Raw genomic sequence first — 17,713 nt, forward strand, 5'->3', positions numbered from 1 at the left:
AAACAACACAACAATATTTTTTTTTTTTTTTTTTCAGAAAAAAAAAAAAAAAAAACCTTCTACTTAACCATCGCTTTATCCACAGTAGTAACTTGCCCTTAATGCCACACATCTCCAGTTTATATAGAAATCCTTTATGTGCATTAGTATCAAAAGTCTTCCTGAAATTCTAATATATGATTTTTTAATTATTTTTTGCATCCAGTCTTGGTCACTGTACCACAGTAATCTGTCAGATTGGTTAGACAAGACTGCCTCTTAACAAATCCATGCTGTGACTGCAGTATAATTGAATTCTTGTCCAGATAGTGCTGCCTTAATTCTTTAACCAGTAACTCTATTATTTTCCTTGGAATAGATGTTAAGTTAACACATCTGTAATTATAAATATCACCATTTTTATGCCCCTTTATGAATTCAGGATATATTTGCACATCTCCAGTCCACAGGGAGCTCCTCTGAATCGAAAGATACTCTCAAAATTATGGATGAAGGCTTGCTTACCTCCATTGCTGCCTCTCTTAATATGATTGGATAGATCCCAACCACCACAAGTGCCTTTTTACGTCCATCTTCAACAATTCTTCTTCCACTTTTGTTTAAGTTATTACAAAGTCATTTAGCTCCCCATTAGATTCTGGCATTGCTTCCTCCAAAGAATTCTTCATATGTGAATGTAGATGCTAAATACCTATTTAATTTGTCAACAACCTGAGCAAGGTAATCAATAGTTAACCCACTGACATCAAATAGCCCAATGTGATTCAATTCCTTCCTTCTACTGATAATATAAGCACAGAAGTCTTTGCTGCTTTTCTTTGCATTGTTTGCTAGACTTTTTGCAACATGCCTTGCTTAACCTCCTTTGTGAGTTGATTACAGACTAATATATATATCTATCTATCATAGGCTTCTGAATCACATGATAATTTATATGCATCCCATGCAATTTCCTCAACGGTTCATCTGACATCCATTTAGTTCTAAGCCTTGAATAGTATTTCTTTGTTGGAATGAAAAGCCTAGTAGCTTTTATGATTACTTCCCTGAATGCATCCATTTAGAATTTTCTGTTGGTAATATCATGCCCATTGTATAGAATTTAAAAAGGTCTGCAACCACCAAAATCACCCTTATGAAAGGAAAAGCCTTTCCCTTTATCCTTGACAGTAGTTGTCTTTAAGTGAATTCCCATTAGTACACTGTGAGCCATTACACTGGTCAACACAACCAGTGTAATGGGTCACTAATTTTATGCTGCTGAACATGAAAATCACATTAAAATTTGTAGATTGGCTCTGGATTTCGAATTACAGTTGGGATCTCATATTGGCAAGTTACTCTACATTATCAACTACGGCTCTTGGCAAAATGCATGGCAACACCGCAGTTTCAGTACGACCATACTCTTATCATGTGATCAGCAACTGTCGCTTCTCTTTGCATCACATGATAAGTTGTCGTCACTTCAAATGCATTGCAGTAATTTTCGAATATGGCTAGGTACTGGGTGCTCTGTTCCCAGTTAATGGTTGTTCTCTGTGGAATTCCTACTTTTTGCACAGTATTTGTGCAGTGTAAGATTAATATGCCCTGTAAATACTCATACATTCCTCAGAATGCATGAGAGGAAGTATGAGTGTCAGATATATATGGTGATTTAAAGGTAATCGCCATTTTATTAGGACTACAAAAAGAGTTCCACTAAGTATCATTGCTTTCTCTGTGAGTGGAATAGTCATCCCAAGGATATGAAAAGAGGAGTTGGCCTCGACGAAAATCATTAACACCTGGAATGGAGAATGTAGCATTTGAACTTCTTGTAGATCCAAATAAAGTTTTGCTTCCACCACTCCATATCAAACTGGGGCCCATGGAAAATTTCGTGAAGGTTTTGGAAGTGAACTGTCCTGCATTCACATACTTGCAAGAGAAATTCCCAAAATTTAGTATAGAGAAGATTAAGGCAGGCGTTTTCATTAAGTCACAAATAAAGCAACTTTTCAAAGACAAACAGTTCGAATATGTCCTTAATGATAGTGAGAAATCAGCATGGAAAGCCTTTCGAAATGTTTCACCTGGTTTTATAGGAAATGTTAAAGCTGGCAACTACAGGCAGCTTGTGGCGAAGAACTCATTACTTCTTATGAAAAACTGGGGTGCAACTTATCATTGAAGTGCATTTCTTGCACTTCACACCTGGATTTCTTCCCGCCAAACTGTGATGCCATCAGCAACGAACATGGAGAGCACTTCCATCAAGACATCACAGCAATGGAACAAGGTCTCAAATAAAAAATACCTTGTATAAATACAAAAAACTTTCTTTTTTGTTTTTGGAAAACAAGAGCCAATCTGCCATTTTAAGCACTATTTCTGTGTTAAGCATTACTTGCTTAGCATCCCCAAAATCTATAAAGTAAACTTACTTTCATGCCCATAACAAGACATGATCCAAAATTTCTTTCAGTGTTACTACTTATTCTTTGTCTGCTGTAAACTACCTGAACCATCTGCAATGTTTCTGTTGCTGATTCCCCACTGGCAAAAATTCATGTTCCTTTTCTCCCACTGTGAAACTTGCGATGCAGTACTTTCTCCAGGAACTGTCATACCTAGTAATTTAATGCCAAATAAATAATTTTGGTATTACATGTGTTTGTGGAGAGGTGTACATGTCTTCTCATGATCGAACAGACATCGGCCCACCTATAATGATGTTTCTGTACTGCTTTTGTTCCAGAACTTTTTAAACCAATTCTGCATGTCCCAAAGGACACTATGCTATACAATTGCTAACTTCAACTAGTAACACTGTTTCCAATAATGTTATCAGTTGATTTTATGCAAAAACATACCTGTGCCATCACAGCTTATATCAACTGAAACAATCTCCTAAACTATGACCTGCAATTCAAGACTTTCTTCTTTGCCTTTCCAACACTTTCATTATACTGATCAAAGTTATTTGGCCTATAACAAATTCCTACTCTCCTTTTGTTTCCTCAGCACTTATGCCACACCAAATCAACTCATTAATACACTAGAAACCCATGTCGACCAGATAACCAATTAACCAAAAACCTCCTGTTCTTTCTACATATTTTGCCCACCATATTCAAATTCTTTCTGGGTCATCTGTCTAATTGGTACCACATGGCCAATAGTTAAAATTCATAAAATCTATACAAACACAAATATATTTGTTCTCAGTAAATCCAACAAAATCCATATATTTGCTTGTCCCATGAGGACAATGAGGACTTATAACCCCACACACTGCTTTTCAGGCTACTGTATATTCCAACAGAAGAATCAAATTCATTTATGTTTTTTGGCTGCATTTAAACTATTAGTCTATGTATCCTCCCTAGCAATTTTCGAACCCAACTAATAGCATTAGTAGAGGTATCTGATGCAAGAAAGCAAGCTTATGCAGCATCAGCCAAAAAAAAAAAACCCACTTCATCCCTCTGTTCGTTCAAAATACCTGTCCAGCTGAGCCTTAAACTTATTTAGGCTATCAACCTCCACTACAAGGGATGGAAGTCTGTTCCACCAACCAACCACCCGCTGGCAAAGGCAAATTTCCGCACGTCTATCCTACATCTGTCTTTCCTCAATTTGAATTTATGCCCTCACAGGTGATTATTCTGAGCTAGAGGAAGAATCCCATCAGCATTGAGCATGCTCAAACCATTCAAGGCTTTATACACCTCTATCATATCACCTCGCTGGTGCCTAAGTCTCCAGACACTAATTTGCAAAACTTAAGCCTTTCTTCGTAAGAGCACCCCTTTGTTCCATTCACTAATCTTGTTGCCCTTCTCTGTACTCGTTCCAGCAGCTCTACGTCCTTCTTGAAATGAGGCCTCCAGACCTGTATACAGTACTCTAGGTGTGGCCTGACCATTGCCTTATACAAGGGAATAATCACCTCCTTATCCCTGCTGGAAAAATTCCTGTATATCATTGACAATACTCCATGAGCTACTCTTGCAGCCCATCTGCACTGCTCAGAGAACTTCATATCTGCCTGCACAACCACCCCCAAGTCCCTTTCATTCTCTACCACTGTCAGTGTAGTACCACAGAGTTGATACGTTGCTCTAGGGTTGCTGTTTCCCATGTGTAGTACTTTACATTTGTCAATGTTAAACTTCATTTGCCACCTCTCAGCCCATCTGCTCAACCTTTCCAGATCCTGTTGCGGCAGCATAGCATCAGTAGTGTCCTTAACAACCCTGCCAACCTTTGTATCGTCTGCAAACTTGGACATTAAGCTTGATATACCATCATCTATATCATTTATAAATACAGAAAACAACAATGGACCCAACACTGAACCCTGAGGTACTTCACTAATAACATTAGTCCACGTTGAGCAGTGTCCATTGATTACCACTCTGCCTTCTGCCACTCAACCACCCCTTTATCCATAGCAGCAATTTGCCTCCAATGCCATACTGCTCCAATTTGTGCAGCAGTCTTCCATGCGCAACAGTATCAAAAGCCTTTCTAAGATCCAAATATATAATATCAAAGTTATTCCCTGCATCCAGTTCATTTGTGACTACATCATAGTATCCAATCAAATTGGTTAGCCAAGACCTGCCCTTAACAAAACCGTGCTGCATCTGAGCTATAACTGAATTCTCGTCTAGATGATCCTGCAGTGCTTCTTTAACCAGTGTCTCCATTAATTTACCTGGAACAGAAGTTAAACTAACAGGTCTATAATTACTTGTGTCAGCCTTTGATTCTCCTTTGTGAATTGGGGTTACATTTGCACATCTCCAGTCTATGGGTACCTCCCCTGAGTCCAAAGAAGCTCTCATAATTATGGCTAGGGGTTTGCTTACTTCCTTTGCTGCCTCCTTTAATATAACTGGATAGATCCCATCCACCCCAGGTGCCTTTTTTTATGTTTATCCTCAACAATCTCTCCTCCACTTTCCTCTCAGTTATTACAAAATCATCCAGCTCACTGCCAATGTTTACTTTACCTACATTATTCTCCTTCCTGAATAACTCCTCATGCGTGAATGTAAACGCAAAATACTCGTTTAGATTGTTAGCCACCTGAGCAGGATCCTCAACTGTTGAACCATCAATATCCAGTGGACCAATCTGATTCATCCCTTTTCTTCTTGAGTTTAAATAGGTAAAGAACTCTTTTCTGTTTTTCTTTGCATCCTTTGCCAAGGATTTTTCGTAGTCTGCCTTTGCCTGCCTAATCTCCTTTGTGACTTGGTTACAGACCAACTTATATCTATCATAGGCTTCCATGTCACCCATTAATTTGTATGTATCCCATGCATTTTTCTTCTCTGCCACATGTCTCATTAGTTCATCTGACAACCATTTAGGCCTAAACCTTGAACAATATTTCTTAGTTGGTATGTAAAGCCTGGTAGCCTCCAAGATTAGTTCCTTGAATGCTTCCCATTTTGAGTTTGCTGTTGGTAACATCATCAGTTGGTCCCACTGTATAGAATTTAAATACTGTCTCAGACCATCATAGTCGCCTTTACGAAAACAAAAACCCTTCCCTTTACCTCTGATGGTAGTTACCTCCTTGAGTAAATCCCACTTCAACACACTGTGATCACTGCCACCTAATGGTTCATTTATCTGCAGATTCTTAATGCATGAAGAATCACTACTGATAATCAGATCAAGAGTATTGCTCCCTCTTGTTGCCTCACGAACATGCTGATGTAGAAAACAATCATCCAATATATCCACAGAAGCCTTGCTAGTGTGCGAGTGACCAACCCACAAATTCCAGTCAATATCTGGGAAATTAAAATCCCCGATTATAAGACTCTCTGATTTACTGGCCCACTATTTCCCTGTACAATATCTTATTATACTCATTAGAGTCATTAGGCCTATAGCACACTCCTACTCTCAATTGATTTCCCTATGCTTATGTCACACCAAACTGACTCGACACTGCCCTGTCCATCGATGTCGACTGGCTTCACTTCCTTGGTTTTTATGTGTTTCTTAACTAATAGCATAACCCCCTCCTCCCCTCCTGTCCTGTCTATCCTTTCTATACACATTGTATTCCCCAAATTCCAGTTCCGCATTCCTTATATCTGTGTGACACCACGTCTCTGATATCCCAACAATATCTGCCTTTGATATTTTGAGCAATACCTCAAATTCATCAAATTTATTTACCAAACTCCCAGCATTGGTGTACACGCAGGTATACATGCACCTGTTTCTATTCTTGGCTAACCTAACACAACCAATGTGTTTACTTGTACCGCAATGACTCCCAGCAGTCTCTGAAATATCCTGCATCTTGTTTTTCAGGCTTCTGCTCATTTCAATAGAAGCAGTGCAAGAATCACTTCCACCTCTGCCAGTGGCTACTGTCAATCTATTAGTCCTTGTATCCCCCCCAACTAGCAGTTTTCCGACCCACCTAACTCTGCCTCGATAGCATCAGCAAAAATTCTTGCACCCTTTCTATTTAAGTGTATCCCATCCCTGTAGAAGCAATCTCTCCTGTTAACAAGTACAGTCCAGGCTGAAAAAAATTCTACCCCTTGAGCCTTACACAATCCCTCCAGGGCCGAATTGATTGACAAGGCTCTATATATACAAAAAGAACATAGAATGACTGGAATAAAACAGAAGGGAAAAAAAAGAACACAATATTTTAAAATGGAATATCAATTACAGAAATATTTTCCTAAATACTTCTGAAAAATACTACTACATACACTTATCTAAATGAATATATTATTTCAATGGGAAAAATAAAGGCTAAGAACCATAAATAAGAAACCTGAGAGAAAGGTGGTGAAAAAGCACTTTGGTGTCATGAGAATATTTTGCAAATATTTTTCTAATTAAAATAGAAAACTTCCATCAAATTAAATGTACAAATAAAAATTAAACTGTTAATTCAATATAAATAAATAGGAAAAATCTGAACACAAAAAATTAATTAAATTTATTGTAGTCATATCATTTCAAGTGTCACTAATTAAACATATATTAATAACCTATACCATTTCATAATACTCTGATCAATATTTTTAATCAACTCTACACTTTATTTTAAACAAACAGAAAACCAATAATACCTTATGCAACTGTTTTGATATGTTTTGTATTTGTTGGTCACAGTTTCTCCTTTCTTGTTCCATTTGATAGTTTATAGATTTCTGTTGCTGTATCAGTTCCTGAAGTTTTACCTAAACATGATAAGTATTTGTATTTCTTGGATGACTGGCTCTAAGCACAATAATAATAAATTATTTTTTTAAAACATGAAACTTTAAAATACAAAAAAGAAAAACATTAAAAATTTAAAATGGTGAAGAGGTAAGTAAATGAATGGTGAAAGAATGAAAGACCTTAAAATCTGTGATGTGATTTGAATGACATCACATGAGGGTAAGAACCAGTGGGTAAGTAACGGTAATAAAGATGAGTGTAAAAATTTAAAATGAAACAAATTTATTTTTATTTTTTTTTTTAAGACCTGAGATTTGAGGCCCCCTTGATTTAAGAGGCCCCAGGCGCATGCCTGTGCAGAAATCCGCCACTGCTTGGTGCACTATCTATTTCTATTGAAAATGGGTCGCGCACTATTGCCAAACTTGTCTCAATTTTTCGGAAGTCGCCAAATCTTCATGAAAAGTCTTCATTCAGTGTTGATAATTTCACAATATTTTTCAAATTTACTTTCTGGAATCTTCAGCAACTTCATGGTTGGAAAGTGGTCTACCTTGTTAGTCTATAAATATCGAAGGAACAACTGGAGTTTTAATTGAAATCCATTCAAACTTTTTACCATATCACGGGCGTATAAATTTTTCCCTTGTAACACGATGTTGAAAGTATTTAAGTGTGTCACGATGTTCAGGGTAAACGCAAAATCACAAATCCAGTTATTATCAGTTACTTCGGGAGAAAGTTCATAATATTTTTCAGTTTTAAAAATAGAACGATGTCATCTTTAGGATCCTATACTCGCCGAAGAACTTTTCCTAAGCTAAGCCATCGAATTTGGCTATGATAAGGAATATCTGTGTACACGAATTCAATATCTTGAATGAATTGTCTGTGTTTCAGGCCCCTCGATCGTATTAAATTTACTAGTTTAATAATACAAGATGTGACGTTCAACGTTTAACACATTTTTACATAATACTTGTCGATGTATAATAATTTAATTACAATGAACTGTAATTAAATTATAATCAGGATAATTTTCACAAATTTTATCCTTAATTTTCTTTAATGCTCCAACATTTTTACCTGTCGAACTTGCTGCTCCGTCAGTTGTTACGCTGACCATTTTGTTCCATTGTAAATTATATCTTGTTAAGCATTTTTCAACTCTATTACTGTTAAACATTTTTCAAATTATACCGTTATAAAAGCGCCCGTTGGCTCGCTCCGGTTCGCGCACAATTTCAAATTCTATCTCAATTTGAACAATACAGAGATGATAAAACAATTTACAAGTCGACAAATTCTATAATGTATTACATACACAAATTTATTTTTCAAAAAGGCGTCGCAAAAGGCATAAAATAAGTAAACTTTTTCGAAAATACCATTAAAGCTCGCGGGCCGCACAAAAAATGTGCAGTGGGCCACATGCGGCCCGTGGGCCATAGTTTGCCTGGGCCTGGTTAAACATAATATAAGTAACTCCTGATTGGTTCCAAGGCAAAAGGTTCCCCAATCACCTGATAACTTAATAATTTTCAAATAGATATTTACAGTATATCCAGTATAAAATAAAATATAAGTACAAATTCAGTAGCTTTCGGAACACGTGTCCCTTTATCAACTGACAAATTTGAATATATTACAAGCAAAGTGTGGCACGGTACTCATGCGTCATTGTTGTAGCACAGACGTGTGCTGCCTTACGCCAGTGATCATCCATCAATAAAACGGTTGTCTCTAGGATGGGATGTATACGCATGCCTTTCTGGCGATTTAATGCCTTAGGGTTGTTTATTATGTTTAGTGACTCTAGCCATAGGCGGTGGCGAAAGTGTCGCGCGTGGTCCACTATCTCAAAGTCGCGCTTGGGGTCAAGATCGTGGTTGGTAGCCCAAAAATGTTCTGCAAGCGCGGACTGGTCAGTTTCGGCAAGCCGGATTGCTCTGTCGTGTTCCGTGAGGCGATCCTGGAGACGTCTCGATGTCTCACCTACGTAGCAACTGTTACAGGCCCTACAGGTGATACGGTACACTACATTGCTGCGTAAGACAGGTGTGACAGGGGTCTTCACACTGGAGAACAGTGAACGTAGGTTCCTACCTGGTAATTGCACACATTTGATGTTGTAACTTCTCAGGATCTTCGAGATACGTCCTGACACTCCTGGATGGTACGGAATGTAGGCGGATGATATGCCGACTTGCTTCGGAGGTCTTGGGTTGGAAGTAAGTTCTTGTGCCTGTAACAAGCATCTGTTTAGTACATGGGATGGATAACCGCATCTGGTTAGGTCCGCCTTCACACGGGAGATCTCGTTACGTCTAATTGTGTCGGTGCTGGAATGGCTCCAGGCCCTGGAGAACAGGGTGCGGGCAGTGCTATTGAGATGGCTTGGAGCGTGGCCGGACCTGTAGTTGGTGAATTGACCGCACCACATTATACCGCAAACCCATGTGGTGCGGTCAATTCACCAACTACGGGTCCGGCCACGCTCCAAGCCATCTCAATAGCACTGCCCACACCCTGTTCTCCAGGGCCTGGAGCCATTCCAGCACCGACACAATTAGACGTAACGAGATCTCCCGTGTGAAGGCGGACCTAACCAGATGCGGTTATCCATCCCATGTACTAAACAGATGCTTGTTACAGGCACAAGAACTTACTTCCAACCCAAGACCTCCGAAGCAAGTCGGCATATCATCCGCCTACATTCCGTACCATCCAGGAGTGTCAGGACGTATCTCGAAGGTCCTGAGAAGTTACAACATCAAATGTGTGCAATTACCAGGTAGGAACCTACGTTCACTTGTCTCCAGTGTGAAGACCCCTGTCACACCTGTCTTACGCAGCAATGTAGTGTACCGTATCACCTGTAGGGCCTGTAACAGTTGCTACGTAGGTGAGACATCGAGACGTCTCCAGGATCGCCTCACGGAACACGACAGAGCAATCCGGCTTGCCGAAACTGACCAGTCCGCGCTTGCAGAACATTTTTGGGCTACCAACCACGATCTTGACCCCAAGCGCGACTTTGAGATAGTGGACCATGCGCGACACTTTCGCCACCGCCTATGGCTAGAGTCACTAAACATAATAAACAACCCTAAGGCATTAAATCGCCAGAAAGGCATGCGTATACATCCCATCCTAGAGACAACCGTTTTATTGATGGATGATCACTGGCGTAAGGCAGCACACGTCCGTGCTACAACAATGACGCATGAGTAACGTGCCACACTTTGCTTGTAATGTATTCAAATTTGTCAGTTGATAAAGGGACACATGTTCCGAAAGCTACTGAATTTGTACTTATATTTTATTTTATACTGGGTATACTGTAAATATCTATTTGAAAATTATTAAACTATGGACCCCAGTACTCCAGGCCCATTTGTCACCACCTGATAACTGTTACAAAAGTTTTTAATCTTTATTTAGGACTATTTTCAGTTTGTTTCCTCTCCCCCTTTTAACCAAACATCTAATAGTTTCTAGAATGAAAAAAACCCTTTAATATGCTAAAATCTACAATTACTGCAGTTTACAAAATGTAAAAAAATTATTATTCTAAAATTATCTTTTATTTATGTTAAAACTTAAAATCACTGATCTCTTTTTTCTTCAAGTAAAGCCAATTTACAAAATTTTCTTTTTAAAAACAGTTTGCTGAACTAAAAGATCCATTATTAAAGTCAGAGTAGACCTGACATTTTTTTCATAAAGTATAAACTAAAATTGTTTTACAGGGCCACAGTTGCTTACTGCAGATCATCAACATATTTTGTATGTACATCATGCAATATGAAGCTTCATCTAATGGCTTATTAGTATTAGTAGTGGCAATGCTTGCCTATACAGGCATCAGCAAAAAAAACAAAAATTCCCTTATCACCCATCCATCCTAATAATTTGCCTAATATTCTTCATTGAATTTACTCAATCTGTCTACTTTTACAAAACCACATGGAAGTTTGTTTGAACAATCAATTACCCACTGGCTAAAGATAAATTTCTGCACATCTATCCTGCAAACATCCATCCTCAATTGAATTTATCCCACCTCCTGCATGCAGTCTGATCAATAGATATTACACAGACTAATAGACTATAAGTTAGTGCAAATGCAACATATTAGTACACAGCTAAACTCTGAATTAGCAAATTTTTGCAAAGGCAGTATCATTTAAGTTATATATCATATTGTGAATACCTTCACAACGAGTTGCCATGATATTGCACTACTTCGAATAAGTAACGCTTCACCAAAGGAGAAGACTGTTGTTACTTATTCTCAGCGGATACCCCACGCAGCCTGTGGCATAAGCCCTTAATGCATCTTAGTCACACACTAATAGTTAACAATGGCTGCAGGCAGAGGTGAAAGTGATTCTTGCACTGCTTTTATTGGAATGAGCACAAGTCAAGAAAGTAAAGTGCTGGAAATTTTAAGAACTGCTGAGAGCCATCATGGAACAAGTAAATACATGGGCTGTGTTAGGGAAACCAAGAGTAAGAACAGGTGCATGTATACTTGCATGTACACCATGCTGGGAGTATAATAAATAAATTTAATGAATTTGAAGTGATGGTCAAGACATCAAAGGCAGATATTGTTGGGATATCAGAGACATGGTGTTACACAGATATAAGGAATGGAGAATTTGAATTTGGGGAGTACAATGTGTACAGAAAGGACAGTAAGGGAGGAAGGATTATGATGTTAGTTAGGAAATACATAAAACCTAATGCGGACAGCTTTCTATAGCAGCATGTGAGAGAGGCAACTAGAGGGAGTAATACTTTTAATCTGATTATCAACAGTGATTATTCATGCATTAAGAATCCGCAGATAAAAGAACCACTAGGTGGCAGTGATTACAGTGTACTGATGTTGGATTTACTTAAAGATGTAACTGCCATCAGGGGTAAAGGGAAGGGTTTTTCTTTCGTAAAAGTGACTAAGGTGGTCTCAGAAAGTTTTTAAAAATTCTATACTGCGGGTTTTTAAATTCTATTTAAAATTTATTGTGGGTTTTTAGACAATTTTAAATTCTATAATGTTACCAACTGCAAATTCTAGATTGGAAGCATTCAAGAAAGTAATCTTGGAAGCCACTAGGCTTTTCATACCGACTAAAGACATACTGTTCGAGATTTAGCCCTAAATGGCTGTCAGATGAACTAATGAAACTCGTGGTAGAGAAGAAAAATGCATGAGATTCATATAAATTATCAGGTGACACAGAAGCAGTTATTAGATATAAGTTAGTCTATAATCAAATAACAAAGGAGGTTAGGCAAATGCCAAGTACTGAATATGGGTAGCAGTAACCCCAGAGTAACATACCAACTATGCAGTACAATACTCAGGGTAGTGGAGAATGAAAAAGACCTGGGGGGGGGGTAATTGTACAGTCAGATAAAGTTTTCAGAGCAGTGCAGACAGGCTGTCAGAGCAGATCATGGGGTCTTGTCAATCATATACAGGAACTTTGCTAGTAGGGATAAGAAGGTGATTATTCCATTGAATGGTTTGAGAAAGCTCAATGCTGAAGAGATTTTTCCTCTTACTCAGATTATGCATTATGAAGAAAGACAGTTGCAGAATAGAAGTGCAGAAATTTGCTTTTAGCCAGCATGTAGTTGATTGCTGGAACAAACTTCCACCTGTCATTGTGGAAGTTAATAGCTGAAATAAATTCAAGGGAGAACTAGACAAGCATTTTGAGTGAATGGAAGAGTGAAATGGAAAGGATTTTTTTTTTTTTTTTTTTTTGATTGATGCTGTATAAGCTTGCTTTCTTTCATCATATGCCACTACTAATGCTGGTTCTAAAAACTAGATCACTTTCAACTAGAGCGGTATGCACTTGACTGTTCATATCTGGGACCCAAAACAGGGGTGCATCACTCTTGATAGATCATGAGATACTTGAGTCCTTGATGAGCTCCCAGTTACACTTGTTTCTAGGGCAAGCAGTTGTTTCTTCAGTGACTCAAATTCTTCTTGTAATGCACCAAGTTCTAATTTGAGATTGGTACACTCCTTACTTAGAGGGGAATTAGAGGGCTTAGAGGGGAACAGGTATCCTGTGTGTTATCAGACACTCAGCCTAAAACACTGATGGATCCAATATCTCTCTATTACAGAAGATTTAGGAGAAGTCCGGTTGGCCTGCCTCCCTAAAATCCACTCATGCACACCTTCTCGATGGTAAGCCCTGTTATGTCACTTAGGTGGCAACGAACGTGTAGAGTGGTTCTCTTCAAGACGCCTGGTCAGCGTGAAGAGGAAAAGACCAAACCCTCCAGCAATGAGAGCACAACAATACAAATGGCCCTCAGTCCCCAGCAGCTTTCACTCTTCCTCTTACGGCAGCGAGAGGATCAGAGTGGAAGCAGAGGGTGCTAAGAATCTCTGGGTACGACCAGGCTGCCATGCACGGAAATTGAACTTGGCCTGTTATAACGTACGATCACTCATCGGTGAAGACAGGATATTAGAGCTGGAAAAGGAATTAGAAAATGTGAATTGGAATATCATCGGTTTGGCTGAAACAAGAAGAAATGAATCACTTATAAGTTTATCAAGTGGAAATCTGCTGTACACCAATGGAAACAGTGAAAGGAGTGAAGGTGGAGTTGGGTTTCTGGTCCATAAAGATTTTAAAAACAACATTTTGGAATTCAAAAGTACATCACCAAGGGTGTCAAGACTAATACTCAAGATTTCTAAGAGATACAAGCTAAAGATTATAATGATTTATGCACCAACATCGAGCCATGATGATGAAGAGGTTGAAGAAATGTACACTGAAATTGAGTCTTCTAGATGAGCAGAAAACCCACTACACTATTATTATGGGGGACTTCAATGCTAAGGTTGGAAAAAGGCAAAACAGCGCAGAAAAAGGAACAATAGGAAATTTTGGAATTGGTGAAAGAAATAAAAGAGGTGAAAGACTTGTGGAATTTGCAGAATCTCAAGGAATGTCAGTAATAAACACTTTTTTCAAGAAAAGGGTGAACAGAAAGTGGACATGGAAGAGTCCAAATGGATTAATAACTAATGAAATCGACTTCATCCTCACTAACAGAAGATATATTGTGAATGATGTCACCGTCCTGAAGAAGGTAAATGTTGGAAGTGATCACAGAATGGTAAGATGTACACTTGATATAGATATAGGAAAGGAAAGGAAAAAACTGACTTGAGTAAATAATACAAAGGTCTTTGAGATAACAGAAGAGGAGAAAAAGCAGTATGTACTGGAACTTAAGAACAAGTATGAGCTTCTGCAGACTGCTGAGGACCAAGATATCGACGAGGAATATTACAACCTTTTGAAAGTGATAAAGCCCAAGAAACCTATAGGGAAACAGAAATCCAAAGAAGAAAAAATTAGTCAAGAAACACTTGTCATGATGAACCAAAGACGACAAATGAAGAGCAAGAAAAACACTGACAGGGAGAAAATTGAGTATACTGAGTTATGCAAAGCCATTAGAAAGAGACTCAGAGAGGACATAAGAAGATTTAACACAAGAAAAGTAGAACAAGCATTAGGGGAAAACAAAGGATTTAAATCAGCAGCCATGAGCAGTAATACAGAAAGACAAACGATACTGAAACTGAAGAATAGCGATGGTGTACTTATAAACAGCAGAGAAGGCATAATTCAAATAGCAGAAGACTACTATAGAGAATTATACAAGGAGCGAGGGAATGATACCAGCAGTGGGGTACATGGATTGCAAAGTAGCAACACATACGACATACCCGATATTCTTGCTGATGAGGTAGAACATGCATTGAAGAAAATGAAGAATCGGAAATCCCCGGGGGAAGATGAAGAGTTGTTAAAATTGGGAGGAAGAGACATAACACAAAAACTGCCAAGGCTCTTCAAAAAGTGCATTAGAAAAGGTGCGATGCCTAAGCAGTGGAATAATGCAATCATAGTTTTGCTGCATAAGAAAGGAGATAAATCAGAAATTGGAAATTATAGACCAATTAGCTTGTTATCCCACATCTACAAGTTGTTCACAAGGGTCATTACTAACAGATTAGAAAGAATACTTGATGAGAATCAACCGAAAGAGCAAGCTGGCTTTAGGACAGGTACAAGTAAACACATGGGTTGTGTTAGGGTAGCTAAGAATAGAAACAGGTGCAGGTATACTTGCGTGTACACCAATGCTAGGAGTTTAGTAAATAAATTTGATGAATTTGAGGTATTGCTCAAAACATCGAAGGCAGATATTGTTGGGATATCAGAGACGTGGTGTCACACAGATATAAGGGATGCAGAACTGCAATTTGGGGAGTACAACGTCTACAGAAAGGATAGACAGGATAGGAAGGGGGGAGGGGTTATGCTATTAGTTAAGAAACACATAAAAACCAAGGAAGTGAAGCCAGTCGACATCGCTGGACAGTGCAGTGTTGAGTCAGTTTGGTGTGACATAAGCATTGGGAGATCAAAATTGAGAGTAGGAGTGTGCTATAGGCCTAATGACTCTGATGAGTATAATAAGGAACTGTACAGGGAAATAGAGTGGGCCAGTAAATCAGAGAGTCTTATAATGGGAGATTTTAATTTCCCAGATATTGACTGGAATTTGGGGGCTGGTTACTCACACACTAGCAGGGCTTTTGTGGATTTATTGGATGATTGTTTTCTACATCAGCATGTTCGGGAGGCAACTAGAGGGAGTAATACTCTTGATTTGATTATCAGCAGTGATTCTTCATGCATTAAGAATCTGCAGATAAATGAACCACTAGGTGGCAGTGATCACAGTGTGCTGAAGTGGGATTTACTCAAAGAGGTAACTACCATTAGGGGTAAAGGGAAGGGTTATTGCTTCCGTAAAGGTGACTACGATGGACTGAGACAGTATTTAAATTCTATACAGTGGGACCAACTGATAATGTTACCAACAGCAAATTCAAAATGGGAAGCATTCAAAGAACTTATCTTGGAAGCTACTAGGCTTTACATACCAACTAAGAAATATTGTTCAAGGTTTAGGCCAAAATGGATGTCAGATGAACTAATGAGGCATATGGCAGAGAAGAAAAATGCATGGGATACTTACAAATTAACACATGACACAGAAGCCTATGATAGATACAAGTTGATATGCAACCAGGTTACAAAGGAGGTTAGGCAGGCGAAGGCAGATTACGAGAAATCTTTGGCAAGGGATGCAAAGAAAAACAGCAAAGAGTTCTTCACTTATGTAAACTCTAGAAGGAAGGGGATGAATCAGATTGGTCCACTTGATATTGATGGGTCAACTGTTGATGATCCTGCTCAGGTAGCTAACAAACTAAATGAATATTTTGCATCGACATTCACACATGAGGAGTTATTCAGCAAGGGGAATGCCAGAGGTGTATTCAACTGTAGCAGTAAGCTACAGAATCTTGAAATAACTGGGAGTAAAGTGGAGGAGAAACTGTTGAAGATAAACACAAGAAAGGCACCCAGGGTGGATGGGATCTATCCAGTTATATTAAAGGAAGCAGCAAAGGAAGTAAGCAAACCCTTAGCCATAATTATGAGAGCTTCCTTGGACTCAGGGGAGGTACCCATAGACTGGAAATGTGCAAATGTGACCCCAATTCACAAAGGAGGATCAAAGGCTGACACAAGTAATTATAGACCTGTGAGCTTAACTTCTGTTCCAGGAAAATTAATGGAGACACTGGTTAAAGAAGCACTGCAGGATCATTTAGACAAGACTTCAGTTATAGCTGAGACACAGCATGGTTTTGTTAAGGGGAAGTCTTGCCTGACCAATTTGATTGGATACTATGATGCAGTCACAAAAGAACTGGATGCAGGGAATAACTTTGATATTATATACTTGGATCTTAGAAAGGCTTTTGATACTGTTGCACATGGAAGACTACTACACAAATTGGAGCAGTGTGACATTGGAGGCCAATTGCTGCTATGGATAAAGGGGTGGTTGAGGGGGAGAAGACAGAGAGTGGTAATCAATGGACACTGCTCATCGTGGACTAATGTTATTAGTGGAGTCCCTCAGGGCTCCGTGTTGGGTCCATTATTGTTTTCTGTATTTATAAATGATATTGATGATGGTATATCAAGCTTAATGTCCAAGTTTGCAGATGATACAAAGGTTGGCAGGGTTGTCAAGGACACTACTGACACTATGCTGATGCAACAGGATCTGGAAAGGTTGAGCAGATGGGCTGAGAGGTGGCAAATGAAGTTTAACATTGACAAATGTAAAGTACTACACATGGGAAACAGCAACCCCAGAGCAATGTATCAACTCTGTGGTACTACACTGACAGTGGTAGAGAATGAAAGGGACTTGGGGGTGGTTGTGCAGGCAGATATGAAGTTCTCTGAGCAGTGCAGACGGGCTGCAAGAGTAGCTCATGGAGTATTGTCAATGATATACAGGAATTTTTCCAGCAGGGATAAGGAGGTGATTATTCCATTGTATAAGGCAATGGTCAGGC

The 17,713-nt window shown here is 38.8% G+C and overlaps 1 protein-coding gene across 4 annotated transcripts in view; it reads right to left on the minus strand.

Annotated features, from left to right (window-relative positions):
- The window catches only part of LOC150080048 (uncharacterized), a 477,066-nt gene that overhangs the window by 136,323 nt on the left and 323,030 nt on the right, over positions 1–17,713 (minus strand). For 3 of the 4 annotated variants that reach the window (XM_090381622.1, XM_090381619.1, XM_090381620.1), the window contains one exon: positions 7,110–7,220. In XM_090381622.1, coding sequence (XP_090237748.1) covers positions 7,110–7,220 — 111 coding nt within the window. The remainder of the gene's footprint in view (positions 1–7,109; positions 7,221–17,713) is intronic. The other variant, XM_090381621.1, reaches the window with a different exon arrangement.

Source organism: Mastigoproctus giganteus, chromosome 9, assembly GCF_048544385.1.
Source record: "Mastigoproctus giganteus isolate SK-2022 chromosome 9, ASM4854438v1, whole genome shotgun sequence".
In the NCBI taxonomy this organism is placed as follows: Eukaryota; Metazoa; Arthropoda; class Arachnida; order Uropygi; family Thelyphonidae; genus Mastigoproctus; species Mastigoproctus giganteus.